General features: G+C 36.9%; 2 protein-coding genes and 1 long non-coding RNA gene across 3 annotated transcripts; 1 reads left to right on the top strand and 2 right to left on the bottom strand.

The window, feature by feature from the left end:
• Window positions 1-677: 677 nt before the first annotated feature.
• Window positions 678-4,949, bottom strand: LOC110864526 (ras-related protein RABH1b). The gene is made up of 6 exons (XM_022113614.2): window positions 4,659-4,949; window positions 2,794-2,864; window positions 2,604-2,692; window positions 2,042-2,153; window positions 1,177-1,267; window positions 678-1,102 (listed from the first exon to the last, which is right to left on the bottom strand). The coding sequence occupies exons 1-6, from the start codon at window positions 4,776-4,778 to the stop codon at window positions 962-964; spliced, it is 624 nt and encodes a 207-aa protein (XP_021969306.1). The 5' UTR covers window positions 4,779-4,949; the 3' UTR covers window positions 678-961.
• Window positions 4,950-9,729: 4,780 nt separating this feature from the next.
• Window positions 9,730-11,344, top strand: LOC110863707 (vesicle transport protein GOT1). Its single transcript, XM_022113051.2, has 5 exons — window positions 9,730-9,814; window positions 10,063-10,154; window positions 10,243-10,323; window positions 10,860-10,957; window positions 11,039-11,344. The coding sequence occupies exons 1-5, from the start codon at window positions 9,784-9,786 to the stop codon at window positions 11,124-11,126; spliced, it is 390 nt and encodes a 129-aa protein (XP_021968743.1). The 5' UTR covers window positions 9,730-9,783; the 3' UTR covers window positions 11,127-11,344.
• A 1,510-nt stretch (window positions 11,345-12,854) lies between these two features.
• LOC110863706 lies at window positions 12,855-21,703 on the bottom strand. The gene is made up of 4 exons (XR_002549303.2): window positions 21,564-21,703; window positions 20,985-21,051; window positions 13,931-13,997; window positions 12,855-13,115 (listed from the first exon to the last, which is right to left on the bottom strand). It is a non-coding gene; the product is annotated as an uncharacterized LOC110863706 (long non-coding RNA).
• Between the last annotated feature and the right edge of the window lie 1,483 nt (window positions 21,704-23,186).

Raw genomic sequence — 23,186 nt, 5'->3', positions numbered from 1 at the left:
GTGTTTTTGGGGGGAGGGGGTATACATGTATATAATAATATATTATGTAATTTTATCTTTTATATTTTTAGAAAGGTTTTTTTATTTATTAGTAAGTAACGTTATATCTTTATAAATAAAAAAGACTAATTAAGGCCCACGAGCCTAGTCAAGCTTGGTATATGAATATTTGTTTAGGCTCGTTTGTTAAATGGGGTTCAATTTAGACTCGAGCTTGTTTAAACTGGATGAGTAGTTCAAGAGCGAACTTATGCACGTGCTCAATCAATTTGACATATGTTGCATTGGTTTCTCATGTATTATGTACATATTGATTTTAATAGTCATTGTAAGTATGCAATTTATATTGTGTCACTCTGATCACTTTCTTGGTATTGGTGACTTCTTTTTTCTATATTCTTTGACTTGGTGCATTGGTATGCTGTTCGTTTTGGAGCCGAGGTTCTCTCTGGAAGCAGCCTCTCTATCCCTAGAGATAGAGGCAAGGTCTGTCTACATCCCACCCTCCCTAGACCCTATAAGTAGCTTTGCTATTTGTGGGATTTACTGGGTATGGTTGTTGTTGTTGTAAGTATGCAATTAACCCTGTGTTTTGAACAATACATAGAAAAACAGGGTTTCAACTTTCATCTTGTTGCTAACTTTATAAAAAAAAGGTAACAATTCTTAAACTAAAATAAAGTTCAAACCACATGTGTCTTAGATATATATCTTTCATCAATATAAAACAAAACTCCATCTTGATAATCTACATAAATCTTTTTTACACACGACAAATCGCAACTCAAGAACAAACCGAATGATTGGAAGGTTAAAAAAAAAGAAAGAGAAATGGTTACATAAATAATAAATTTGTGGAAAATGATGATACCAAAGCAATAAACATGAAGGCGTCGATTGATATACTTCTGTTTCTGACCTTGAAAATCGTCGAACCATTATCAAGATTAGCATCCATAAATCAACAAGCACAGCCACCCGATTCAGGCTGCGATGAACTCACACTCGAAGACTTCAAATTCACATCAACCAGTTCTTCGTGTTTTGTTGAGGAAAGCGTTTCCATTCCTGGTAACGCTGCTGCTATTTTTCTAAATAAAGCCTGCAGTAACAATAACAATATTAACAACTTTTTAACAGAAAAAGCACGTAACAAATCTTGTATGTGTTGGATACCTTAATGTTGAACCCAGCTTTAGCACTCGTTTCTATAAACATTACATTTAACTCGGTAGCTTTTGCTTCTCCTTCCTCTACAGAAACTTGCCTGGTGAGTCATCAAAGTTTAAGTTTTATATATATCAACGAGCATGATTAACTAGGCCTATAAATGAACCAAACATTCATGAACTGTTCGTGAACTTGTTCGGCGGGAAGTTCGTTTATGTTCGTTTTTTAATAACTGAACGAACATGAACACAATTTTTTGTTCATTTAATTAAACGGGCGAACATGAACACACGTTTTGTTCATACATTTATGTTTGTGAACGTCCGTTTATGTTCTTTCATTTATGTTCGTTTATTTACATTTGTTTATGTTTGTTTCATTTAAAATACATAAGTAGTTATATTTATATTTATATAAATATTAAACATAAAAAGAACTTTCTACTACTTATATAACTATAACTAATTGGTAATTGGGCTTTCTAGTAATAAAAATGGGTTTTCCAATAGAATTTATCATAATTAATCATTAATTTATATAAATAGTTACTTTAGGTTCATTTATGTCCGTTTGTGTTCATTTATGTTTGTTTAATTATGCTCATTTGTTTTGTTTATTGTTTGTTTAATTATGTTCATTTAAGTTTGTTTGTTTATGTTCGTGAACTGTTCGCTTAGGTTTTAAACGAGCGAACATGAACATGACCATTTTCTTCATAAACGAACGTGACCAAAAAAATGTGTTCGATTATATGTTCATGTTCGGTTAAAGTTAAATGAACGAACACGAACATGCCTCTGTTCGTGTTCGTTCGGTTCATTTACAGGCCTATCAGATTAACCGGTGGGAAGTTCACAGTCGGAAGGATCACCTTTTTTCCACAAGATCAGTCTTGTTACCGACAAGAACAATAATGACATCACTACCTCGCTCTGCACGAACTTCCTCGATCCACTTTATAGTGTTTAGAAAAGTTTGTCGACCTAAAACCACAGAGGCAGAAAACAAATTTGTAAGTGATAACCCGGGCCACGTTACAGGTCGTAAGCTAATCCTGAAGACGGATTAACTAATATATATCTATATATATATATATATATATATATATAGAAAAAGTATATCGTGCATTACGGCTTAACGTACTTCACGTACGACAACGTGCGTGATTTGTTATATAGCATGCGTGATTAATGTTTTCAATATGCGTGATTAATGTTTTCAATATGCGTGATTATTGTGTTTCAACATGCGTGATTTTGGATTTTTGAGTTATAACGTGTGTGATTTTAAAATGAACGTGCGTAATTACCTGTCGTACGTGATGTACGTTAAGCCGTAATGTACCTTAACTTTCCTCTCTCTCTCTCTCTCTCTCTCTGTATATATATATATATATATATATTAAAAATGACGTTTTATTATTTATTTCGTACTTGCGACATCATAGATAATTACTGCAACTGAAGAGTCCCTAATATAGCTTGGTATGAGACTCCTAAATCTCTCTTGCCCAGCCGTATCCCTGAAGATAATACGAAATAAATGGTTAAAAAGATCATTAAAAGGAAAGTGCAAGAGAATGTCAAGACAAGTAGTGAATGCCCTAACAAGAGAACATCTTACCACAACTGCAGGCGAACTGTCCGATCTTCAAGATACATTGTCTTCGACAAGAAGTCGATTCCAATGGTTGCCTGATCGATATAGAACACAAGTTAGCCTAACGCATATGGATAAGAGAACATGTCTTCTTTAACAATTATATACAACAGAACACTGTTTTAACGTCATTGTGAATTTATGATCTTGTAAGAAGTTACTAAAACAGCTGAAGATATGGTAGGATCATTTAAAAAAAAAAACATTACACAGCAACTCATTGCTCACACAAGAACAACGGCACAACCAACAATGAGAGATAAGACGCTAAGAGGTTATTGCATCAAGGATAAAGGGGTAGCAAAATTGTAGCAAGACCATAAGGGTTGTGTGATAAGCCTTTGTAAGCACCCTAAGCCTTTAACCTGCCTTGGTTTTAAAATGCGCGCATAATGCGTGATGTGCCAATGCCTGATGCGTTGATGAGAGCGCATCGCCACAGCTGATGCGTTGTGTTTACGTGATGCAAGAATATTAATAAAACTAGCTATGTCAACTTATACCCAAAACATAGTTGTTAAAAGCCATCGCCTCTTGCGCCTAGGCCCAATTTCCTAGCGAGGTGAGGCAATTGCGCTTTAATTCTCTATGTGATGGTTCATGCGCAGATTCCGGCCAAATTCTCTAAATTCCGGCAAGATTACAGCTAGATTTCTACTTTTATCTAACGAAACTACTTTTCTACCCTACTAAACTAGCATTTTATAACTTTTGGTACTAAATAGACGATATTAAATGTTATATAATAGCTTCAGTTTATTTTACTTGAAGAATAGTATTAATTTTCTATTACACAAAAATATTTTAATTTTTTCTTGCGCCTTGCGCCTAGGCCCCAGGCGAGGCCTATGCGCCTTGGGTACGCCCTAAGTAGCACTGGAACGGGTACGGGATCGGGGTACGGGGACGATACGGGAACGAGGAACGGCAATAAAAAATATAAAAAAATAAAAATACATTAAACAAATTCCAAAAATACTACATCTTCCAAAGGTAATTAATTATCAATAATCAAATCATTTTCAAATTCCGGTTCATCTAGTGAGAGATCGGCAATCGATAGAGAATTAGAGATGATGAGACTTGAGAGTTTAGAGATTAGAGAAGCCAAATATGATAGGTCTATTTATTTAATGGCCAGTTGTGGAATTTGAAAGGGTAAAAACCCTAAAAATAAATGGAAACGGGCCGGATACTTCTACCAGATACGTCCCCGACATTGGAAACGTTTAGGAAACGTCCCCGACGAGTACCCATGGTGTTTCCGTCCCCGACAAGTACCCGAGACGGGTACGGCCACATAAATGGAGTCCCCGTGCTACATAGGGTACGCCTAACGCCTTTTATAACTATGACCCAAAAGACATACGTCCAACCGACGGTAAATCCCAAATGTATTTCAAACTAAAGTCTAAAACTTGTTCCATAAAGACCATCAAAAGCATAACAACCAAGAAGTTAATCCCATGTAACAATAATCATACACTTCACATGTTCATTTCTTATACCCAAAACAAGCACCACATTATCCGACTTTCGGATCACGAAAAATCTCACCAATTTGCAGCATCCATAGTTCCATACCCATCTAAACAAACTAAAACTAACACTAAACAGGCCCTTGCTTCTTGTAACATAATTAATCAACTAAACTCCAAAACATAAAACCCTTATACAACTTACAAAACAAGCTTCAAAATTTCAAATAAAGAACATTAAACTCATACTAACATAAACTAAAGCAACAAAACCAACAGATCTACAATAAAAACAGCAGATCGCCGATTTGATCTGATGAAATTAAGGATAATATTTTGGCATTATGGTACCTGATAAGAGGTATCGAACTTGTCATACATAAAGCGAGTGATGATGCTGGTTTTGCCAACGGATTGATCGCCCAAGAACACCAGTTTGTATTTGGCTAGTGCGGATACTGGTTTTGCCATTTTCTTGATCTTGAAGTTGATTTGATCGAATCAGAAGAATCAAGTGTTGGTGGGTTTTGATGATCTTGTGAATAATTTGGTTGTGGATACTCTGTTTTGCGCAGTCGATTTTGAATTGATTTGAAATGGGTCGCAATATTATTGATCAAGTCTCCGATTTGTAAAATGTACTATGTGGATTTTCGTATAAATGTTTTTGTTTATTGCAACTTTCATTTATTTCACTAACTGGCGGATAACATTTTCAACTTTCAATTTGTATCACATCATTCTCAATTTTCAACTTATTGGCCGATAGCACTCTCAAATTAACGAACCCTAACTCAGTTAGTTTTTTTTTTTTTTTTTTTTTTTTTTTTTTGCTGAGGTGACACTTAAGTGTTGATGTGGTATCTGACCCGCATTTTTTGATGACATGGCAGCTAAGGTGACACCTGACTTGGCTTTTTGATGACATGGTTGCTGATGTGGCACAAGTTTGATGACGTTACAGCTGATGTCAGTAAACTGGGTTAGTTTGGGAGTGCTATCGGTCAATAAGTTGAAAGTTTGGAGTGGTGTCGTACAAATCGAAAGTTGGGAGTGCTATCGGTCAGAAAATTGCGGTTATTTAAATATAATATCCCAAAAAACATTTCATAATATAACCTAAAGAGGGTTTTGTTCTAAGAGTTTTAATTTGAAGTTAGAATTGATTTCATTAAAAGTTGGGGTGATGTTTGGTTTAATTTGTTAAAGAAACTAGATAGTAAAAAGGTTAGATAATAAAAGTTTCCTTAATATCACATTTGTTTATTAATCGTTTGCTATGTTTATCTTTCAGCTATAATCTAACTTGTCCATTGTCTATGACTCTTAAACCCTCATTTTTTTACCTCTTAGTCATCGTCATCAATATCCATCATAGGCCCTCCTGCCACTCATAGTTTGACCGTTCATAAGTCGCTCAAGATGACTCTTAAGGGGGATGGCGCACTTCTATGATGAAGCCTTGGGTTTGGCGGGTTTAACTAGAACATCATCGCAACCTTTTCATCTTTGGCATGATGAGATTTCACGGGTTCATGAACCCAGCCGTAACTGACAAAAAAGGCGAGGAAGAGGACATGTGTCGCAATGTGGTTGTTTGTTGGTGAAAGGAAGTGTGGGGAATTTCTTGGGAAGCGGGGATGGGGTTCAAACGACGAGTTAGAACACACCGCAATTAATTTGATCACTTGGGGGGTTCAGGTGATGGAGATGAGATGTCACAATAGGAGTGGTTGATTGTCATAGTTCAAGTGGTAAAGGAGAGTGCTATGTTTCCCTAATGGTCTCCACTAGTGATTTCATTAACTTTAAAATATGTAAAATCTGTTGTGTCAGACGACAGATCTCTAACAACCTTTCAATCTATCAAATTTCTGGTACTAGGCACAGATCTCTAGCAACATCTTTCATACTTGTCAGTGGTAGCGTATGACGGTGGTATGATAAGCGTGAAGATGGTAGAAAGCAAAGTAGAGTCGTGTGTCCCAAATGTAGAACATTAGTGAGCACTTGCTTTTTGGTAATCTTCTACCAATTCTATTGTAATGCTTTAAGATTTCATATGAATGAAAGTTACACTTAACATGATTAAAGGAACTTGATGGAAGGAATTATATTTAAGTTTCATCTTTTAGTCGATTAAACACATTTTTAGATGAAACTTACTCCAATTGAAGGTAAATTCAGGAACAGACAACCCTAACTCTTTTACTATTAATAGTTATGCTTTACCATACATCTAGAGACCAGAGTCGACTTAATAATTTTGGAGGCCCTAGATGAAATGAAAAATTGGGCCCTTTTCACATATCATTGTTATTTTGTTAAGATAAAATAATTAAAATGTTAAAATGTAGATTCAATCTCCATTTCCTTGTGAACATGAATGACACCACAATTTTCTTCTAATTGGTTGGTTATTAATCTTTTTTCATAAAGTTTGATGATACTAAAGCCTAGGTCTTCCAAGATGGCAGGATTTTTCAAAATTAAATCATAATATGGAAGTGAGGAGGCTGTATAACTGGATCTTATATTTTTGCAAACAAAATCTAATATAAAGTTACACATAAAATGACAAAAACTTTTGTTAGATTTTGAAGACTTAAGTCTTTTGAAAACCCTAGACAATGGACTAGTTTTCCAAACAATAGGATCGTAGTGTTAAAGACAAATCCGAACCAAGTAAACGATATTTAGAATCAAACACTATACAATAAGTGTATCTGGAGCATTTTGATTCACTAGTTTTGTAAGTTAAAATTTAATACATAACTTTATGATATCTAGTTTCTCAATTCAAGTCAAGTATCTAGTTTGAATGATTAGTATTTTATGTGATATAATAATATTGTAAGCACAGGAGGGGCAATGTGGGAGCTAGGACACGTTTTTTTTTTTTTTTTTTTTTCGGAGACACAAAAATTTTAAAAATTTCTAGTTATATATAGATGTGAATGATCATCCGGTAAAATTTAGACGACTTTATTTTGTATTTAACCCTTTCAAAGTGAAAAAGAAATATAAAAATATAATAGGTTGATTCCTGATTTATTGTGACACTAGTCCGGTGCCCGCGCGATGCGGCGAGGGCGACACTTTGCCTTGTGACACTCGTTTCTGGTAGTTTTTTTATTCGTATAATATTTATTGTAGCATCATTGTGATTGGATAGACGTAATAAGCATTGCACATGTCTAGTAACTAATAAATTTAGCATTTAACCTGGCAATGTTTCAAGAAACCATTGATGCAATACAGTAACACACGGATAAGGAAAATAAGTCTTTAATATAAAAGTTATTATAAATGAGCAGGTCGTCATGGTACTTTCGAATGTTGAATAAGACAAACATACTCATACATGCACTTCAAATGGTATAATGTAAAAAATTCGAACATACAATGAACACATCTAAGCAATTCAGAGAGACATATGTGCTTCTGCATTGTGAAGTGCAACCACATTATCAAACTATACTTCGTGTTCAGAAACTGTGGTCCGTCACCATCTATTGCAGCCAGAGGTTAGATTTCCAACAATATTCTCTCTTCTCCTCTCTCTCAGAATCCTCTCTCTGGTGACAGAGATCATAATCGGAGCGAGAACAAAAATCGGATCTTGAAAAATAGAAAACTTATAATCCTAAAAACCCCATGTTAGGAACTAAAAGATATGAATTGGTTTATTAAAACCTTAGTTGTTCAAGAACAGAACCTCGGAAGATACGACTTGCTCCAATATTGACTTGATTGTGCTTCTCTCATCCGCGCTCTCTCTTTCTTTATATTGTGTCTTTGTGTAACTAACTAACTAACTATGTGGGGGGGGGGGATAAGCAGCAGGTCATGGAGATGGATAGTATTGTTAGTTTCTTTTGAAATTTGAATAATCTTTTATATTGAATTTTTTGTTAGTTTGTGTTGACATTTCACATTTGACTAATTCCTTAAAATTAGAAAGTTTGTTAAAATTTAACTAAATTATAAAGAAATTGTTTAATCAATTATTTGATAATAGTTTTAGTTTTTAAAATTTTAGAATGAAAATGTTATAAAACCTATTATTTAACTCATTAAATGAGTATATAGTATAGATTAGTTGCTATATTCTTCTTTAATCACTTGTACATTAAAGCATTATCGACTTGTACCTTTTAATCCGTGCGTTGATATTGAACAAGACAACTACCAAAACGTCGACAAAAATGTGTAGATCGTCATGCTATCATTGGATTTTTTTAAACAGTATAGTTTATAAGATATGTCAAGAATACTAAAAAAAACTATAAGTTTGTTGTGGAGGGGTGAATTATAATTAATTATCTATAATTTTGTTAAAACCTCAGGGACTTAAGTGTAATAAGTTTAGGGGCTAAAAAATAAATAGTGTTTAAAAGACCAAACTACCCTCATTTTAAGGGCCTTTCTATAAATAAAGGAGAGAAAAGTTCTTATTTTTTGGGTATCTTAAAATACCCCTCCCTCATGCATTATAATATAGCATAGATATATATATATGATAGGTTGATTCTTGGTTAGCTATTAGTCTACTACGGTATGTCATACACTCATTTTAATACCATGATTTTGTTAATTTTCGTGTTTATTGCAACTTTAATGGTCGTTTAAAAAAAATTAGTTTACATTATTTAATTTGTTAAGGTCTAAAGATAACGTGTATATTTTTTTTTTGGCTCGGCAGGGCACCTGGATCCTCAGGACCGCCTCTGGCAAGTATCCAAACAAACCGAACCTATTAAATGACTTAGGGGTTGTTTGACAACATCTAATTGGTTAAGTGCTAAACTAGTAAGAGGTCTGAACCATTAAGAGCGAGTATAATGCTTAATCGTTCAGAGGCAAATGTCTAATTAATTCAGATTAGAGGTCTTAACCAGTCAGACTCTGTATAATGCTTAATCATTCAGAGGCAATGTTTGAACCATTCAGACATCTGCTCGCGAAACAAACAGTCGTGCCGAACCAGTAAGAGGTCTGAACCATTAGGAGCCTCATTAAGAGGTAAAGAAACAGCCCCTTAAATGGTTGAAAAGTAACAAGTACCATAAACAAGAAAAGGAAAACAACAATACCCAAGTAGCTAAACCTGTAAAAGTACAAGGATTAAAATAACTAATTTTAAAAACTGTTTTTACACATCGACAATGATCCATTTCTTGACACACGAGACGAGAACTATACGAAACCGCACGCTAATCCGCCATAGCCTCTCCCTGAAACAGGTTTATTATCCGTTTAAGATTTATGAAGATACACATTTTCTTTTTGGAAACTATTGTCAAATTTATAAAATTCTATCTCTGCTATTGGATCATTCCTTTATTATATTACATGTAACTAATGTATCAATCTTGATGTATTTTATATTTTTATCTGAATTAGTCTTGTGATTCAGTCGAAAATCATTTGATCGCGGCTAGTCGGAAACTTTCTTCTGAATAGATTCGACACGATGGTTGGTTTAGAGATGAACGAGTTGAAAAGTAAGTTTTCAATAGCTTGTATTCGCTCAGATAAATAATCTATTTTTTTTTTTTTTACGAAAGGGCCCCCACTTTTATTATCCGCTTTAAGCCCCTAAAAAGTTGTCCACTACCGATTGTGTTACACATAATCTAAGGCAAACTTATTTATAAAAAGTTTCATTAGGATTTCTTAGTGACATGAACCACTTTGTTTTTTTAGTATCGGTTCACTTACTCACTAAGCAATTTGTTCTTTGATGAAACAGAGATCGGTTTGGGCCTGACCGGATTTGGTGTCTTTTTCCTGTTTTTCGGAGTCATTTTCTTCTTTGACAAGGGGCTACTCGCCGTTGGAAATGTTGGTTTCTTTAACTGCTTATTCATGTTTCTTATTACTTAACTGACAGTTACTAACAAAGGGTCAGTTTTATTCGGTACTAACTCAGATCCTATTCGTCTCGGGAGTTATGACGACCATTGGAGTCCAATCCTCCTTGCAATTCTTCACCAAACGCGGCAACTTTAAGGTTCTACTTATATCTTTTTATATCATAAAAAATATGTTTATGTGTTATCATTTTCATCGAGCTGGGGGTCTCACTGGAAGCAGCCTCTCTATTCCTACGGGGTAGAGGTAAGGCTGTCTACATCTTACCCTTCTTAGACCCTACCTTTGCTTTGTTCTTTGCTTTGTTATTAATAGGAGTTACTGAGTATGATGATGATGATGATTTAGCCTTTGCTTGTTGGGTTAGTGAAGTCATTGGTTCATTGGGCTTTTGGGGTTGACATTAGAAGACATGGGCCAGGCCCGGTTTAGTTTTCTTGGTCTCTAAGTTGTTTAACCTAATTGTTCTCTATATATATCCTAGTCTTGTATTGTAATCTTTGTCTAAGCTTAACGAAATAACCTAGTTGCAGCTCGTGGACGTAACTCCCTCACTGGGACCGAACCACCTAAATTCTTGTGTCATGTATACTATTTTTTTGTATTGCGTAATTATATCGTTTGTGCATGTGTGTTGGTTCCACTACGTCACTTTATACCTAACATCGCTTTCAGGGCACGGTTTCTTTTGGTATCGGGTTCTTCCTTGTAATTATCGGGTGGCCCGTTATAGGAATGGCCGCAGAGGCTTATGGATTCATTATTCTTTGCAGGTTTGCTTGAGGTCATTTTCATGAGGTTATCATATCCCTTGTGTTATTACTTAATAGTTACTTGTGATGCACTTTATGCAGTGGCTTCTGGTCCACAATATCAGTTTTCATGCAGAAGATTCCTGTTATCGGTTGGCTTTTTCAACGGTTTGGGCTCAATCAACCGTAGTAAGATGCTGGGTATCAATCCATGTGCGGGTTTTTAAATCTTACCGTCGATCTTTAACCTTTTTTTTTTGCTTGTTAGATTGATTTATATCATTTTTTTTCAATCAATCTTGTCGCTTTGGTTGTTTAGATTGGCCACACTTAACTTAAGTTCATTGATTTGGTAATTTAGTTTATTGGCAAGATCATCCTAAATCCTAATGTTCATAGTTGGGCCATAAATATTGGGTTAAAATTGGAGTAGGCCTAAGATTTGGGCTAATTGGATTCAGCAACTGATGTGACCATACCAAGAGTGAAGTCAAAGTGACAAGAGTGTGTTTGGTTATTAGTTGATGTGATAAATCTTTATTCTTTAGTGTTGGTTATAGCAGGTAAAAAATGAGTGTTACCTCACTTTTTCTTACATGTATATTAGAGGGCACTTTAATAAAGAAGTGTTTATTTTGTTATTATAAGAGAGTTGAGTTCGGGGAAGGGTTAGGGAGACCCTGCCCCTACTAGTAATACCACCCCCGGATCTGAGGTTTCTTTTTTCATTAAAACTCGATGAGGCCTCATCAAAGCGCTGTTTGATGAGCCTGCGTAGTATTAGGTAGTTGGTCAGGTAAAGGCTAACCAAGCCCACTTTCCCCCTCCTCCTTCCTCCGTTATTTTAGCTGCTACGCTACGTATTTGTGAAATGGACAAAACTTTGAATAGTCGAGACCGCCAAATAGAGAACGGAATAACATTTTGTATATTTGACTACCGTAGCCGCGTCATCTATAAACCAAACTCTACACACCGTGTCGTTCTCAAGAAGGTATTAAATATTTAAAAATATTCATAAAATGTTACATTCTATTTTATTATTTTTAATATTTTGTTCTTGTTATTTGTTATTTATAATTATATTATTTATTAAAATGTTTATATTATTTTTAATTAAAAAATTTCATAAAATGTTGCCTTCTATTTTTATTATTTTAATATTTGTTCTTGTTATTTATTATTTATATTATTATTTAATAAAATGTTGTATTTTCAACTAGGTATATTCATATAGACAACAGTGAAGCGTCTCATGCACGACTACTTAGTTACTATTTTAACAATGATCAAATATTCACGCCCGAGCAGTTTCGAATACGGCTTCCAATGAATAAAGAATTGTTTTTGCAGATTGTAGTTGATTTTGAGAGAAATTTTACATACTTTCATACTACATTCGATGCATATGTCAGCTATACGATAACTAGCCTACGAAAATACTCCTAATGCGCTAGATGATTATTTGCAAATATCTGAGAGAACGTCCCGTGAAAGGTTGCAAGAGTTTTGTGATGGCTTTATTAGTTTGTATTCTAGAGAATTTCTTCGTAGACCGACTTTCACTGACGTTCAATGTTTTTATGCGAAGATTTGGAGCATCGGCACATAAACCTTTAAATGGATCTTATCGGGGTTTTGGATTTTGGAACATCGGCACCAAGCCTGCCTCCAAATGAACAACTAGGTTTGTTTTATTAAAATGTTGTAGGTTATATTTTTGTAATTTGTTTTTATTATTTAAGCATGTAGTTTTTTATTATGTACCTTTATCTTTTTATTTATGTATTTTTTATTTTAAATTAAATTTATAAACATTTTAAATTTATAAATGTTTTAAAGTTTAGTTCAAATTAAAATAATTTAGTTTTGAGGAAACATGGAAAGACACCATGCAATCTGAGTAAAACTGTAACAATCAGTTTAAAGTACTAGAATTAATAACGTGGAACCTTACACTTGATGCCAAAAATTTAGAGTTTACAAAATCTTTTAATATTCTAGACCATAACTAGACACAACATACATGTATTGTTTGTACAAAACCATAATTGAGTCGTTGACCACAAATGTTTACATAGTTTTTAAAACATAAGATCATGTGCGGAAGCGTTTGATAGAGTGTTCGGTTCAGTTGCTCCTGCCTGATCATCACCCATCTACTAGAAAACCTGAAAAACTGAGGATTTTAACCCTATGTTAGTATCATGGTCCTTGACCAATGAAATAAATGAAAAGGTGTGTTAAAACCACCTAGAGAAATCGAGGATTACGAAATTACAAGCAAGTAGGAAGAAACGGGAGGTTAAACGGGTAAACGGTTAAAAAGTTTCGCAAGTTTTAGCGTTTCGGACAACAAATATGATTCAGCAGCAATTTAACATCTTTAGGGGCCGTCGCCGACGCCCCTATGGCCGTCGCCGACGCCCCTTGCTTTTACCCTTTTTGCCCGACGCCTTATCTTTCTGCCTACGCGAAGCTGGCCGACGCACAGTGGTGCACGGTCGTGCACCTAATCGCACGGACGTGCGTTTCCGAGCAAACCAGTGCACTGGCTGGTGCACTGCCAGTGCCCCCACGTCGTAGGGACTGCACGGTCGTGCCGTTGGATGCATGACCGTGCATCAGCTGCCAGTTCAGGATTTCATGTTTTTCAGCTATACAACTTAAACATGCTTACCAAATTCGGATCCTTAACTCCTGTATGAAAAGTTTAATCTTCGCAACAAGTTTAACGCAACCAACGTGCAACTCATACATTAGTTTTAACCGTGCTTCATATTATGATATCTAACTTCATGCTAGATACCAAAACTTGTTTTGACCCGTTTGGGTACTAAATAAGGCACCTTACGGACGCCCAACTACCATGTTTATTACTTGTTTAAAGTCTTGGCCGAGTTCATATCATAGGGGTAACTCTCGGGCATCGTGTTTGAATAATGAGATAAACATAATAACAAGTGTAATGTAATGAAACGATAAATTTCATACCTTTAAAGCGCGCCTTTTCCCTTTGAACTCCCCCCGGCTTGTCCGCTTGATGATCCAGACTCTTTGCCTAATAAATTCAGTTTTTAACTTGTTTAGAATTCTTTTCATGACCATATTCACATCATTTATGAAACATGATCAAATTCTGCGTTTTTTTATCAGATTTAGCATAAAAATCATCACTTAGGCATTTCATCAAACACCTAACGGGTCAGATTTTTACCTAGTCGTTAATTAGTTCATGGCTTGTTATTTACATCTAAATTCACTTCAATTAAGCAAGTCTTACATCCTTAACATTTAAATAGCTGAATTTCATCATGCAATTTAGCTTTTCACTAGATTAAAAATCACAATCCTAGTGTTTGTCTAGCTTTACAACATCATAATTCACCCACCATGGTGATTGTAATTTCTTCAAGTGTCATGCTATAATTTTCACTAATAATCATCTAGGGTTCAATCCTAAACATCATATTACTTCAAGACTTGTTCATGCATAGCAAATTTGGGCTAAATTTCAGTTTCTCACCATTACCCTAGTATTCATGGTGAACCAAAACATCAAAATTTTACATACCTTTTGATTCTTGTGACGAGGTGATCACTAATTCGTGTTTAGAATTTGATTTGGAACTGAATTGGGGCTTCAATTTGCAGATTTCTAGCAAGAAGTTAGGGCTTGGAGAAAGCCCTGGTCGCCCCTTTCCTCCTGATCGACTAGACACATCCACAAATGGTGTGTTTGGTGAATTTTGTTACTTTAGGCCCTAACTTTCATCCTTTGGCAATTTCAGTCCCTCACTTATCATTTCTTTTTAAATACTAGAGTTTTAACCAAGTGTAGGTTATTTTCAAGACTTGTAAATTTTAACTAGGTTAAAATTTCTACATGGTTATTTCTTGTTTATGAAATCCTTAAATTTCTTATATAAATATTTATATTTTCGGGGTGTTACAAGTCCACCCCCCTTAAAAAGGGTTTCGTCCCCGAAACCGAATTACGTACCAAATAATGTAGGGTGGAGACGTCGCATCTCCTCTTCAGACTCCCACGTAGTGTCTGATCCTTTTCTGTGCTCCCATTTGACCTTGACTTGATTTATCACCTTGTTCCTCAAGCTTTTCTCTTTACGATCTAAAATCGCAATTGGTTTTACTGCATAATTGAGGCTGTTATCCACCTCGATATCATCGTAGTGGATATGAGCAGTTTCGTCGGCCAAACATTTTCGGAGATGTGACACGTGGAAGGTGCTATGAATCCCACTCAATTCTTCGGGTAATTCAAGTCGATAAGCTACCTTACCAACCCGTTCGGTGATTCTAAATGGCCCAATAAATCTTGGGCTTAGTTTTCCCCTTTTTCTGAATCTAATAACGCCCTTCCATGGGGAAACTTTCAGCATTACCATGTCGCCAACCTGAAATTCAATTGGCCTATTTCTTTTATCTGCGTATGCCTTTTGCCGGTCTTGAGCCGCTTTCAAGTGTGCCCGAACTATGTCGATTTTCGCATTTGTAGCTCGGATTATATCAGTTGGTGCTAGCCCTCGCGGACCCACTTCTCCCCAACATACCGGAGTCCGACACTTTCTGCCATATAATAGCTCATACGGGGCCATTTTAATGCTCGCGTGATAGCTATTGTTATATGCGAATTCGACCAAGGGTAAATGGACATCCCAACTACCTCCAAAGTCAATAATGCAAGCCCGCAGCATATCTCCCAACGTTTGTATCGTTCTTTCGCTCTGCCCATCTGTTTGTGGGTGGTAAGCAGTGCTAAGGAACAATTTAGTTCCCATTTGTTCTTGAAATTCACGCCAGAATTTTGAAGTAAACCGAGTATCTCTGTCTGACACAATGGATATCGGTACCCCATGCCTTGCTATGATTTCGTTGGTGTATATTTCCGACATTTTCTCCGATGTATAAGTCTCACGAATCGGGATGAAGTGAGCACTTTTAGTTAACCTATCCACGACTACCCATATAGCATCAAAGCCACGGCTTGTTTTAGGCAGTTTGGTCAATAGGTCCATCGTAATTTGCTCCCATTTCCAAACCGGGATTTCTAACGGTTGAAGTTTACCATATGGCTTTTGGTGTTCCGCCTTGACTTGTAGGCACGTCAAACACTTTTCCACGTATTTCACGGTGTCACGCTTCATTCCGGGCCACCAATAGTTTTGCTTCAAGTCGTTATACATCTTGGTCGCTCCCGGATGAATGGAATAGCGGGACTTATGAGCTTCATCAAGCAGAAGCTTCTTAACTTCACATGTGTTAGGGACCCAGATTCTATTAAAACGAGTCTTTAGACCGTGACTGCCTATCTCAAGGTCTTTTACTTGGCCGATAATTCTTTCCTTTTTCCAGTTTTCCGCCTTTACAGCTTCATCCTGTGCTTCTCGAATTCGTTCTAGTAGGCTTGACGTCACAACGAGTTGCATTGATCTTACTCGTATCGGGGTGTAATCTGTTTTGCGACTCAGCGCATCGGCCACTACATTAGCCTTACCGGGGTGGTAATGTATTTCACAATCGAAGTCTTTGACTGTTTCCAACCACCGCCTTTGCCGCATGTTTAATTCCTTCTGATCGAAGAAATATTTCAAGCTTTTATGGTCGGTAAAGATTGTAAATTTTACCCCGTACAAGTAATGCCTCCATATCTTTAAGGCAAACACTACCGCCGCTAATTCCAAGTCGTGAACCGGATATTTATTTTCATGAATCTTCAATTGCCTCGAGGCATAGGCGATGACCTTACCTCGTTGCATTAAAACACACCCGAGCCCCAATTGAGAAGCATCCGAGTATACCACCATGTCATCAGTCCCTTCTGGTAATGTTAACACCGGAGCGTGGGTTAACCTTTCTTTGAGCGTTTGGAAGGCTTCCTCTTGCTTAACGCCCCACACGAACTTTTCCTCCTTACGAGTTAATTTGGTCAACGGTAAGGCAATTTTGGAGAAATCCTGTATGAATCTCCGATAATATCCCGCAAGCCCTAAAAAGCTTCGGATTTCCGAGGGATTTCTTGGAGGGCTCCATTTCGACACAGCTTCTATCTTTGATGGATCTACGAGTACTCCATCAGCACTAATGAGATGCCCAAGAAACTGTACTTCCCGTAACCAGAAAGCACACTTCGTGAATTTTGCATACAGCTTCTCTCGTCTGAGTGTGTCTAATATTTCCCGCAAATGACACACGTGTTCGGCTTCACTCCTTGAATATACCAAAATGTCGTCGATAAATACAATTACCGACTTATCTAGCATGGGTTTGCAAACCCGGTTCATGAGGTCCATGAAAGCCGCGGGTGCATTGGTCAGTCCGAAGGGCATTACAAGGAATTCATAATGCCCGTACCTCGTACGAAAAGCCGTCTTGGGTACGTCCTCCTCCTTGACTTTCAATTGGTGATAACCGGATCGGAGATCAATTTTGGAGAACCAACTTGCTCCTTGTAGTTGGTCAAACAAATCATCAATTCTTGGGAGCGGGTATCGATTCTTCACCGTGAGTTTATTTAACTCTCGGTAATCGATACACATGCGCATACTGCCATCTTTCTTCTTCACGAATAAGACTCGATTCTTCACCGTGAGTTTATTTAACTCTCGGTAATCGATACACATGCGCATACTGCCATCTTTCTTCTTCACGAATAAGACTGGTGCGCCCCACGGAGACACACTCGGTCGGATAAACCCCTTATCGAGAAATTCCTGAATTTGAGACATCAATTCTTGTAACTCCGATGGTGCAAGTCGGTATGGCGCCTTGGCCACGGGTTTCGCGCCCGGAATCAACTCGATTCCGAACTCTACCTCCCGTTCTGGCGGTATCCCCGGTAGTTCTTCCGGGAACACGTCTTCATAATCTCGCACGACTGGTACATCCCCAATTTTGAGGAGTTCTTTTTCCGTTTCGCTTGCATATACCATAAAGGCCTTGCATCCATGTTTCATGAGTTTATGAGCTTCTAGCATTGTGCATATCACTGGGTTACCTCCCTTTTCCCCATATATCGTAACTTGTTTTCCGCTAGGAGACGTTAGTTTTATTTCCTTTCGGAAACAAACCACCTTCGCGTGGTAACGGGATAGCCAATCCATTCCCACTACCACTTGAAATTCTCCCATCGACATCGGGATCAAGTCTATTGCGTATTCCTCGTCATCAATGTTCATTGTACAGTTTTTACATACATCGCAAACAAGAAAGCTTTTGTTATTACCTATCTCTACTTCTAAAGGCATAGGTAATTTTGTTAGAACAAATGAAGGGTGCCGAATAAACCCATATGAAACAAAGGATTTATTTGCACCAGTATCAAATAACACACATGCGGGAATTGAATTTACAGTGAATATACCTGAGACCACGTCAGGTTCGACCTTTGCTTCAGCAGCGGTCAATTGGAAAGATCTTGCTTTGGCTTTTGAGGCTTCACCTTTCGAGTCTTGCCCTTCTTTCTTTCCCACCAGTTCTGGGCACTCCGATCTTTTGTGACCTGTTCGGTAACAGTTGTAACAAACGGTCACTTTCTCCGGGCACGATATAGCCATATGTCCCGTTTTTCGACATATGGGACAGGGCTTATCTTTGAAGCGACATTCACCCTTATGATTCTTGCCACAGATTTTGCAACTGGGTGTACTACCCTTTGTATCTGATTTCTTCGTTGTTTCATTCGTTCTTGCTTTCTTGGTAGGGCTTGGATTTACGTCTTGTGCCCTTCGTTCACCCCGCTCAATACTCTTTTTCAGCTCGATCTCCCTTTCCCGAGCGGCATTGACAATCTCGGTAAGGGTCTCGTACTTTGAAGGGGTTATGAACTCCCTATATTCCGCGCTTAGCATGTTATGGTAGTAATAGACCTTTTGCTCTTCATTTGTTATCAAATCATCACAGAACTTCATCTTATCCATAAACATCCCCGTGATCTTGTCTATGGATTCACCTTTGTGTCTGAGTTGCATGAACTCTTCCTTGATCTTGTTTATAACCGCTTTGGGACTATGGTGTTTAAGAAACGGTGTCTTAAACTCCTCCCATGTCATGGCCTTAGCCGCTTCGCTTCCAATCTCCTTCTTTTTATTATCCCACCAGTCTTTCGCTTGACCTCTTAATTGACCCGTACCATAAGCTACGTAGTCATTCTCATCGCAATGAGTTCTCTCGAATACTCCCTCGATATCTCCTATCCATCGTTGGCACACAATGGGATCAACCTCCCCATTATATATGGGTGGTTTACAAGCCATAAACTCCTTGTATGAACAAGGCTTTCGTCCTCCTGATTTTTCTTTTGCCACATTGGAATTATCCTCTAGCTTCTTGATTCTCTCTTCTACCACTGATAAAACCGTGTTTTGAATTTTATCAATGAAGTTTGACAAACTGTTTTCGATCGCCTTTCCAACTTCTTCGGCAATCACTTCCCTCATTTGCTCGGTGACTCTTGGCACCGCATCGTCATTACCTTTATTTGCCATCTCTGTTTCTGAAATGTTTACATAAGTTGTTAAACATTCCATTTATAACACATGTTTTACTTGTTTGATTCAATCAAGTTCACAACTTGATTTAATCACTCTTGCTTTGATTCGATCAAGTTCACAACTTGATTTAATCACTCTTGCTTTGATTCGATCAAGTTCACAACTTGATTTAATCACTCTTGCTTTGATTCGATCAAGTTCACAACTTGACTCCATCATTCTTGTTTCATGCCTTTCTTGTGTTTGAGTGTGTTTACACACTCTTGGTTCTATTGTTCTTGTTTCATGCTTTTCTTGTATTTGAGTGTGTTTACACACTCTTTTCATGCATATTTGTTCATGATTTATTTCTATATTCTCTAATTTCTACTTAAACGGTTAACTCTTACCGGATGCTTGATCAAGCTTGAACCGAACACTTATTGGCAACCTTGGGCTCTGATTACCAACTTGTAACAATCAGTTTAAAGTACTAGAATTAATAACGTGGAACCTTACACTTGATGCCAAAAATTTAGAGTTTACAAAATCTTTTAATATTCTAGACCATAACTAGACACAACATACATGTATTGTTTGTACAAAACCATAATTGAGTCGTTGACCACAAATGTTTACATAGTTTTTAAAACATAAGATCATGTGCGGAAGCGTTTGATAGAGTGTTCGGTTCAGTTGCTCCTGCCTGATCATCACCCATCTACTAGAAAACCTGAAAAACTGAGGATTTTAACCCTATGTTAGTATCATGGTCCTTGACCAATGAAATAAATGAAAAGGTGTGTTAAAACCACCTAGAGAAATCGAGGATTACGAAATTACAAGCAAGTAGGAAGAAACGGGAGGTTAAACGGGTAAACGGTTAAAAAGTTTCGCAAGTTTTAGCGTTTCGGACAACAAATATGATTCAGCAGCAATTTAACATCTTTAGGGGCCGTCGCCGACGCCCCTATGGCCGTCGCCGACGCCCCTTGCTTTTACCCTTTTTGCCCGACGCCTTATCTTTCTGCCTACGCGAAGCTGGCCGACGCACAGTGGTGCACGGTCGTGCACCTAATCGCACGGACGTGCGTTTCCGAGCAAACCAGTGCACTGGCTGGTGCACTGCCAGTGCCCCCACGTCGTAGGGACTGCACGGTCGTGCCGTTGGATGCATGACCGTGCATCAGCTGCCAGTTCAGGATTTCATGTTTTTCAGCTATACAACTTAAACATGCTTACCAAATTCGGATCCTTAACTCCTGTATGAAAAGTTTAATCTTCGCAACAAGTTTAACGCAACCAACGTGCAACTCATACATTAATTTTAACCGTGCTTCATATTATGATATCTAACTTCATGCTAGATACCAAAACTTGTTTTGACCCGTTTGGGTACTAAATAAGGCACCTTACGGACGCCCAACTACCATGTTTATTACTTGTTTAAAGTCTTGGCCGAGTTCATATCATAGGGGTAACTCTCGGGCATCGTGTTTGAATAATGAGATAAACATAATAACAAGTGTAATGTAATGAAACGATAAATTTCATACCTTTAAAGCGCGCCTTTTCCCTTTGAACTCCCCCCGGCTTGTCCGCTTGATGATCCGGACTCTTTGCCTAATAAATTCAGTTTTTAACTTGTTTAGAATTCTTTTCATGACCATATTCACATCATTTATGAAACATGATCAAATTCTGCGTTTTTTATCAGATTTAGCATAAAAATCATCACTTAGGCATTTCATCAAACACCTAACGGGTCAGATTTTTACCTAGTCGTTAATTAGTTCATGGCTTGTTATTTACATCTAAATTCACTTCAATTAAGCAAGTCTTACATCCTTAACATTTAAATAGCTGAATTTCATCATGCAATTTAGCTTTTCACTAGATTAAAAATCACAATCCTAGTGTTTGTCTAGCTTTACAACATCATAATTCACCCACCATGGTGATTGTAATTTCTTCAAGTGTCATGCTATAATTTTCACTAATAATCATCTAGGGTTCAATCCTAAACATCATATTACTTCAAGACTTGTTCATGCATAGCAAATTTGGGCTAAATTTCAGTTTCTCACCATTACCCTAGTATTCATGGTGAACCAAAACATCAAAATTTTACATACCTTTTGATTCTTGTGACGAGGTGATCACTAATTCGTGTTTAGAATTTGATTTGGAACTGAATTGGGGCTTCAATTTGCAGATTTCTAGCAAGAAGTTAGGGCTTGGAGAAAGCCCTGGTCGCCCCTTTCCTCCTGATCGACCAGACACATCCACAAATGGTGTGTTTGGTGAATTTTGTTACTATTAGGCCCTAACTTTCATCCTTTGGCAATTTCAGTCCCTCACTTATCATTTCTTTTTAAATACTAGAGTTTTAACCAAGTGTAGGTTATTTTCAAGACTTGTAAATTTTAACTAGGTTAAAATTTCTACATGGTTATTTCTTGTTTATGAAATCCTTAAATTTCTTATATAAATATTTATATTTTCGGGGTGTTACAAAAACTGAGAAAAGTAGAGAAAAAATTGATGTGACGTTGACATGTCACGCAAGGAAATCTTGGGAAAATGGGAGGACTCTCTTGACCCTAAGGCCGTGTAAAGTCAACCCGAGGAAAGTAATTTCTTTGACCGGTGAAAAAGTTCCCCGGATGGGAACAACATCCCCCGGAATCTAGTGTTTTTTCTCACGAATCAATACCGAAATCCCCCAAAAGAAAGCTACTATCTTTGGATCGTTCAAGAGAGAGGGGAGGGGGGTCTTTAAAAAAAAACATATATACACTTCAACACTCTATTTATGTTTTCAACAAAAAAACTAATTTTCTCACCCAATATATTTCTAATCTATCTTAAAATATATCCGTTTCAATTTCAACTTCCACCATTTTCACGAGTCATCAGGTTCCGTGGAAGAAAATATTGAGACGAGTAATTTGAACTTTGATATTTTTACTACCATGATTTCTTTATCGTCAGGCAAAGTTCAATAATAAAATGTGCATAATAAAGGTAAAATAAATTACAATAACTTAAAAAACGAAATACTAACATTTTATTGACCTCATATATTTTGATGCAGTTAACTCTCATCATAAAAGGTAACAATATATATAGATATTTCACATTAGGTGATAATATACATTTTCTCTTAAGGTATACAAGTTAACCCAAATGCCTGTTATGACAAATTGACAAGTCCCACAATGAACAAAGAAGAAAGGACCCCATGCACCACCATGCCCTGCCCTGCCCTTGCTTTATCCCATGACTTAAATGGCTCACTGACCTGACTTGATGAGTGTGATGCATGTCCTTAGATGGTTTCCTCCTCCCAAGTCCCTTGTGACCACCATTATTGTTATTATATATTCACTCATGTGATGCCAAACCACTTTAAATTTATGGTCCTTTTTTCCATATTATTCACTCTCCTTTTTTCTTTATTCTACTACTCACAGTTACATAAATAATTATCTCTTTCTTAGTGGTACTAGAATATAAATACACAAAAAAACATAAAAGAGAACATGTTAAAACATATACATATGCAATCACTTTAAAATACTTATTATGCACATCAACCATTGTCTGTCTAGACACCTAATACTCCTTTGATCTCCATCAAAGAATAATAATGTATAGTATTATACTTAACCTTTAATGACTCCGTGATCTATTACATGGCATCTTCTGAATGGGTAAGTGTTGAACTAGTTAGAGGTCTGAACCATTAAGTGTTG

The sequence above is a fragment of the Helianthus annuus genome, chromosome 6 (assembly GCF_002127325.2).
Source record: "Helianthus annuus cultivar XRQ/B chromosome 6, HanXRQr2.0-SUNRISE, whole genome shotgun sequence".
In the NCBI taxonomy this organism is placed as follows: Eukaryota; Viridiplantae; Streptophyta; class Magnoliopsida; order Asterales; family Asteraceae; genus Helianthus; species Helianthus annuus.
The sequence above is the reverse complement of the archived record's forward strand: the minus strand, read 5'-3'. Positions and strand labels throughout refer to the sequence as shown.

Excerpts from the sequence above, each read along its gene's own strand:
- LOC110863707 (XM_022113051.2), top strand. The coding sequence starts at position 9,784 with ATGGTTGGTTTAGAGATGAACGAGTTGAAAA. Across the intron at positions 9,815-10,062 it reads AGAGATGAACGAGTTGAAAA|AGATCGGTTTGGGCCTGACC; the intron begins GTAAGTTTTCAA and ends TTGATGAAACAG. Across the intron at positions 10,324-10,859 it reads CCAAACGCGGCAACTTTAAG|GGCACGGTTTCTTTTGGTAT; the intron begins GTTCTACTTATA and ends CATCGCTTTCAG.
- LOC110864526 (XM_022113614.2), bottom strand. The coding sequence starts at position 4,778 with ATGGCAAAACCAGTATCCGCACTAGCCAAATACAAACTGGTGTTCTTG. Across the intron at positions 2,154-2,603 it reads AATTATCTATGATGTCGCAA|GTCGACAAACTTTTCTAAAC; the intron begins GTACGAAATAAA and ends CTGTGGTTTTAG. Across the intron at positions 1,268-2,041 it reads ACTGATCTTGTGGAAAAAAG|GCAAGTTTCTGTAGAGGAAG; the intron begins GTGATCCTTCCG and ends ATGACTCACCAG.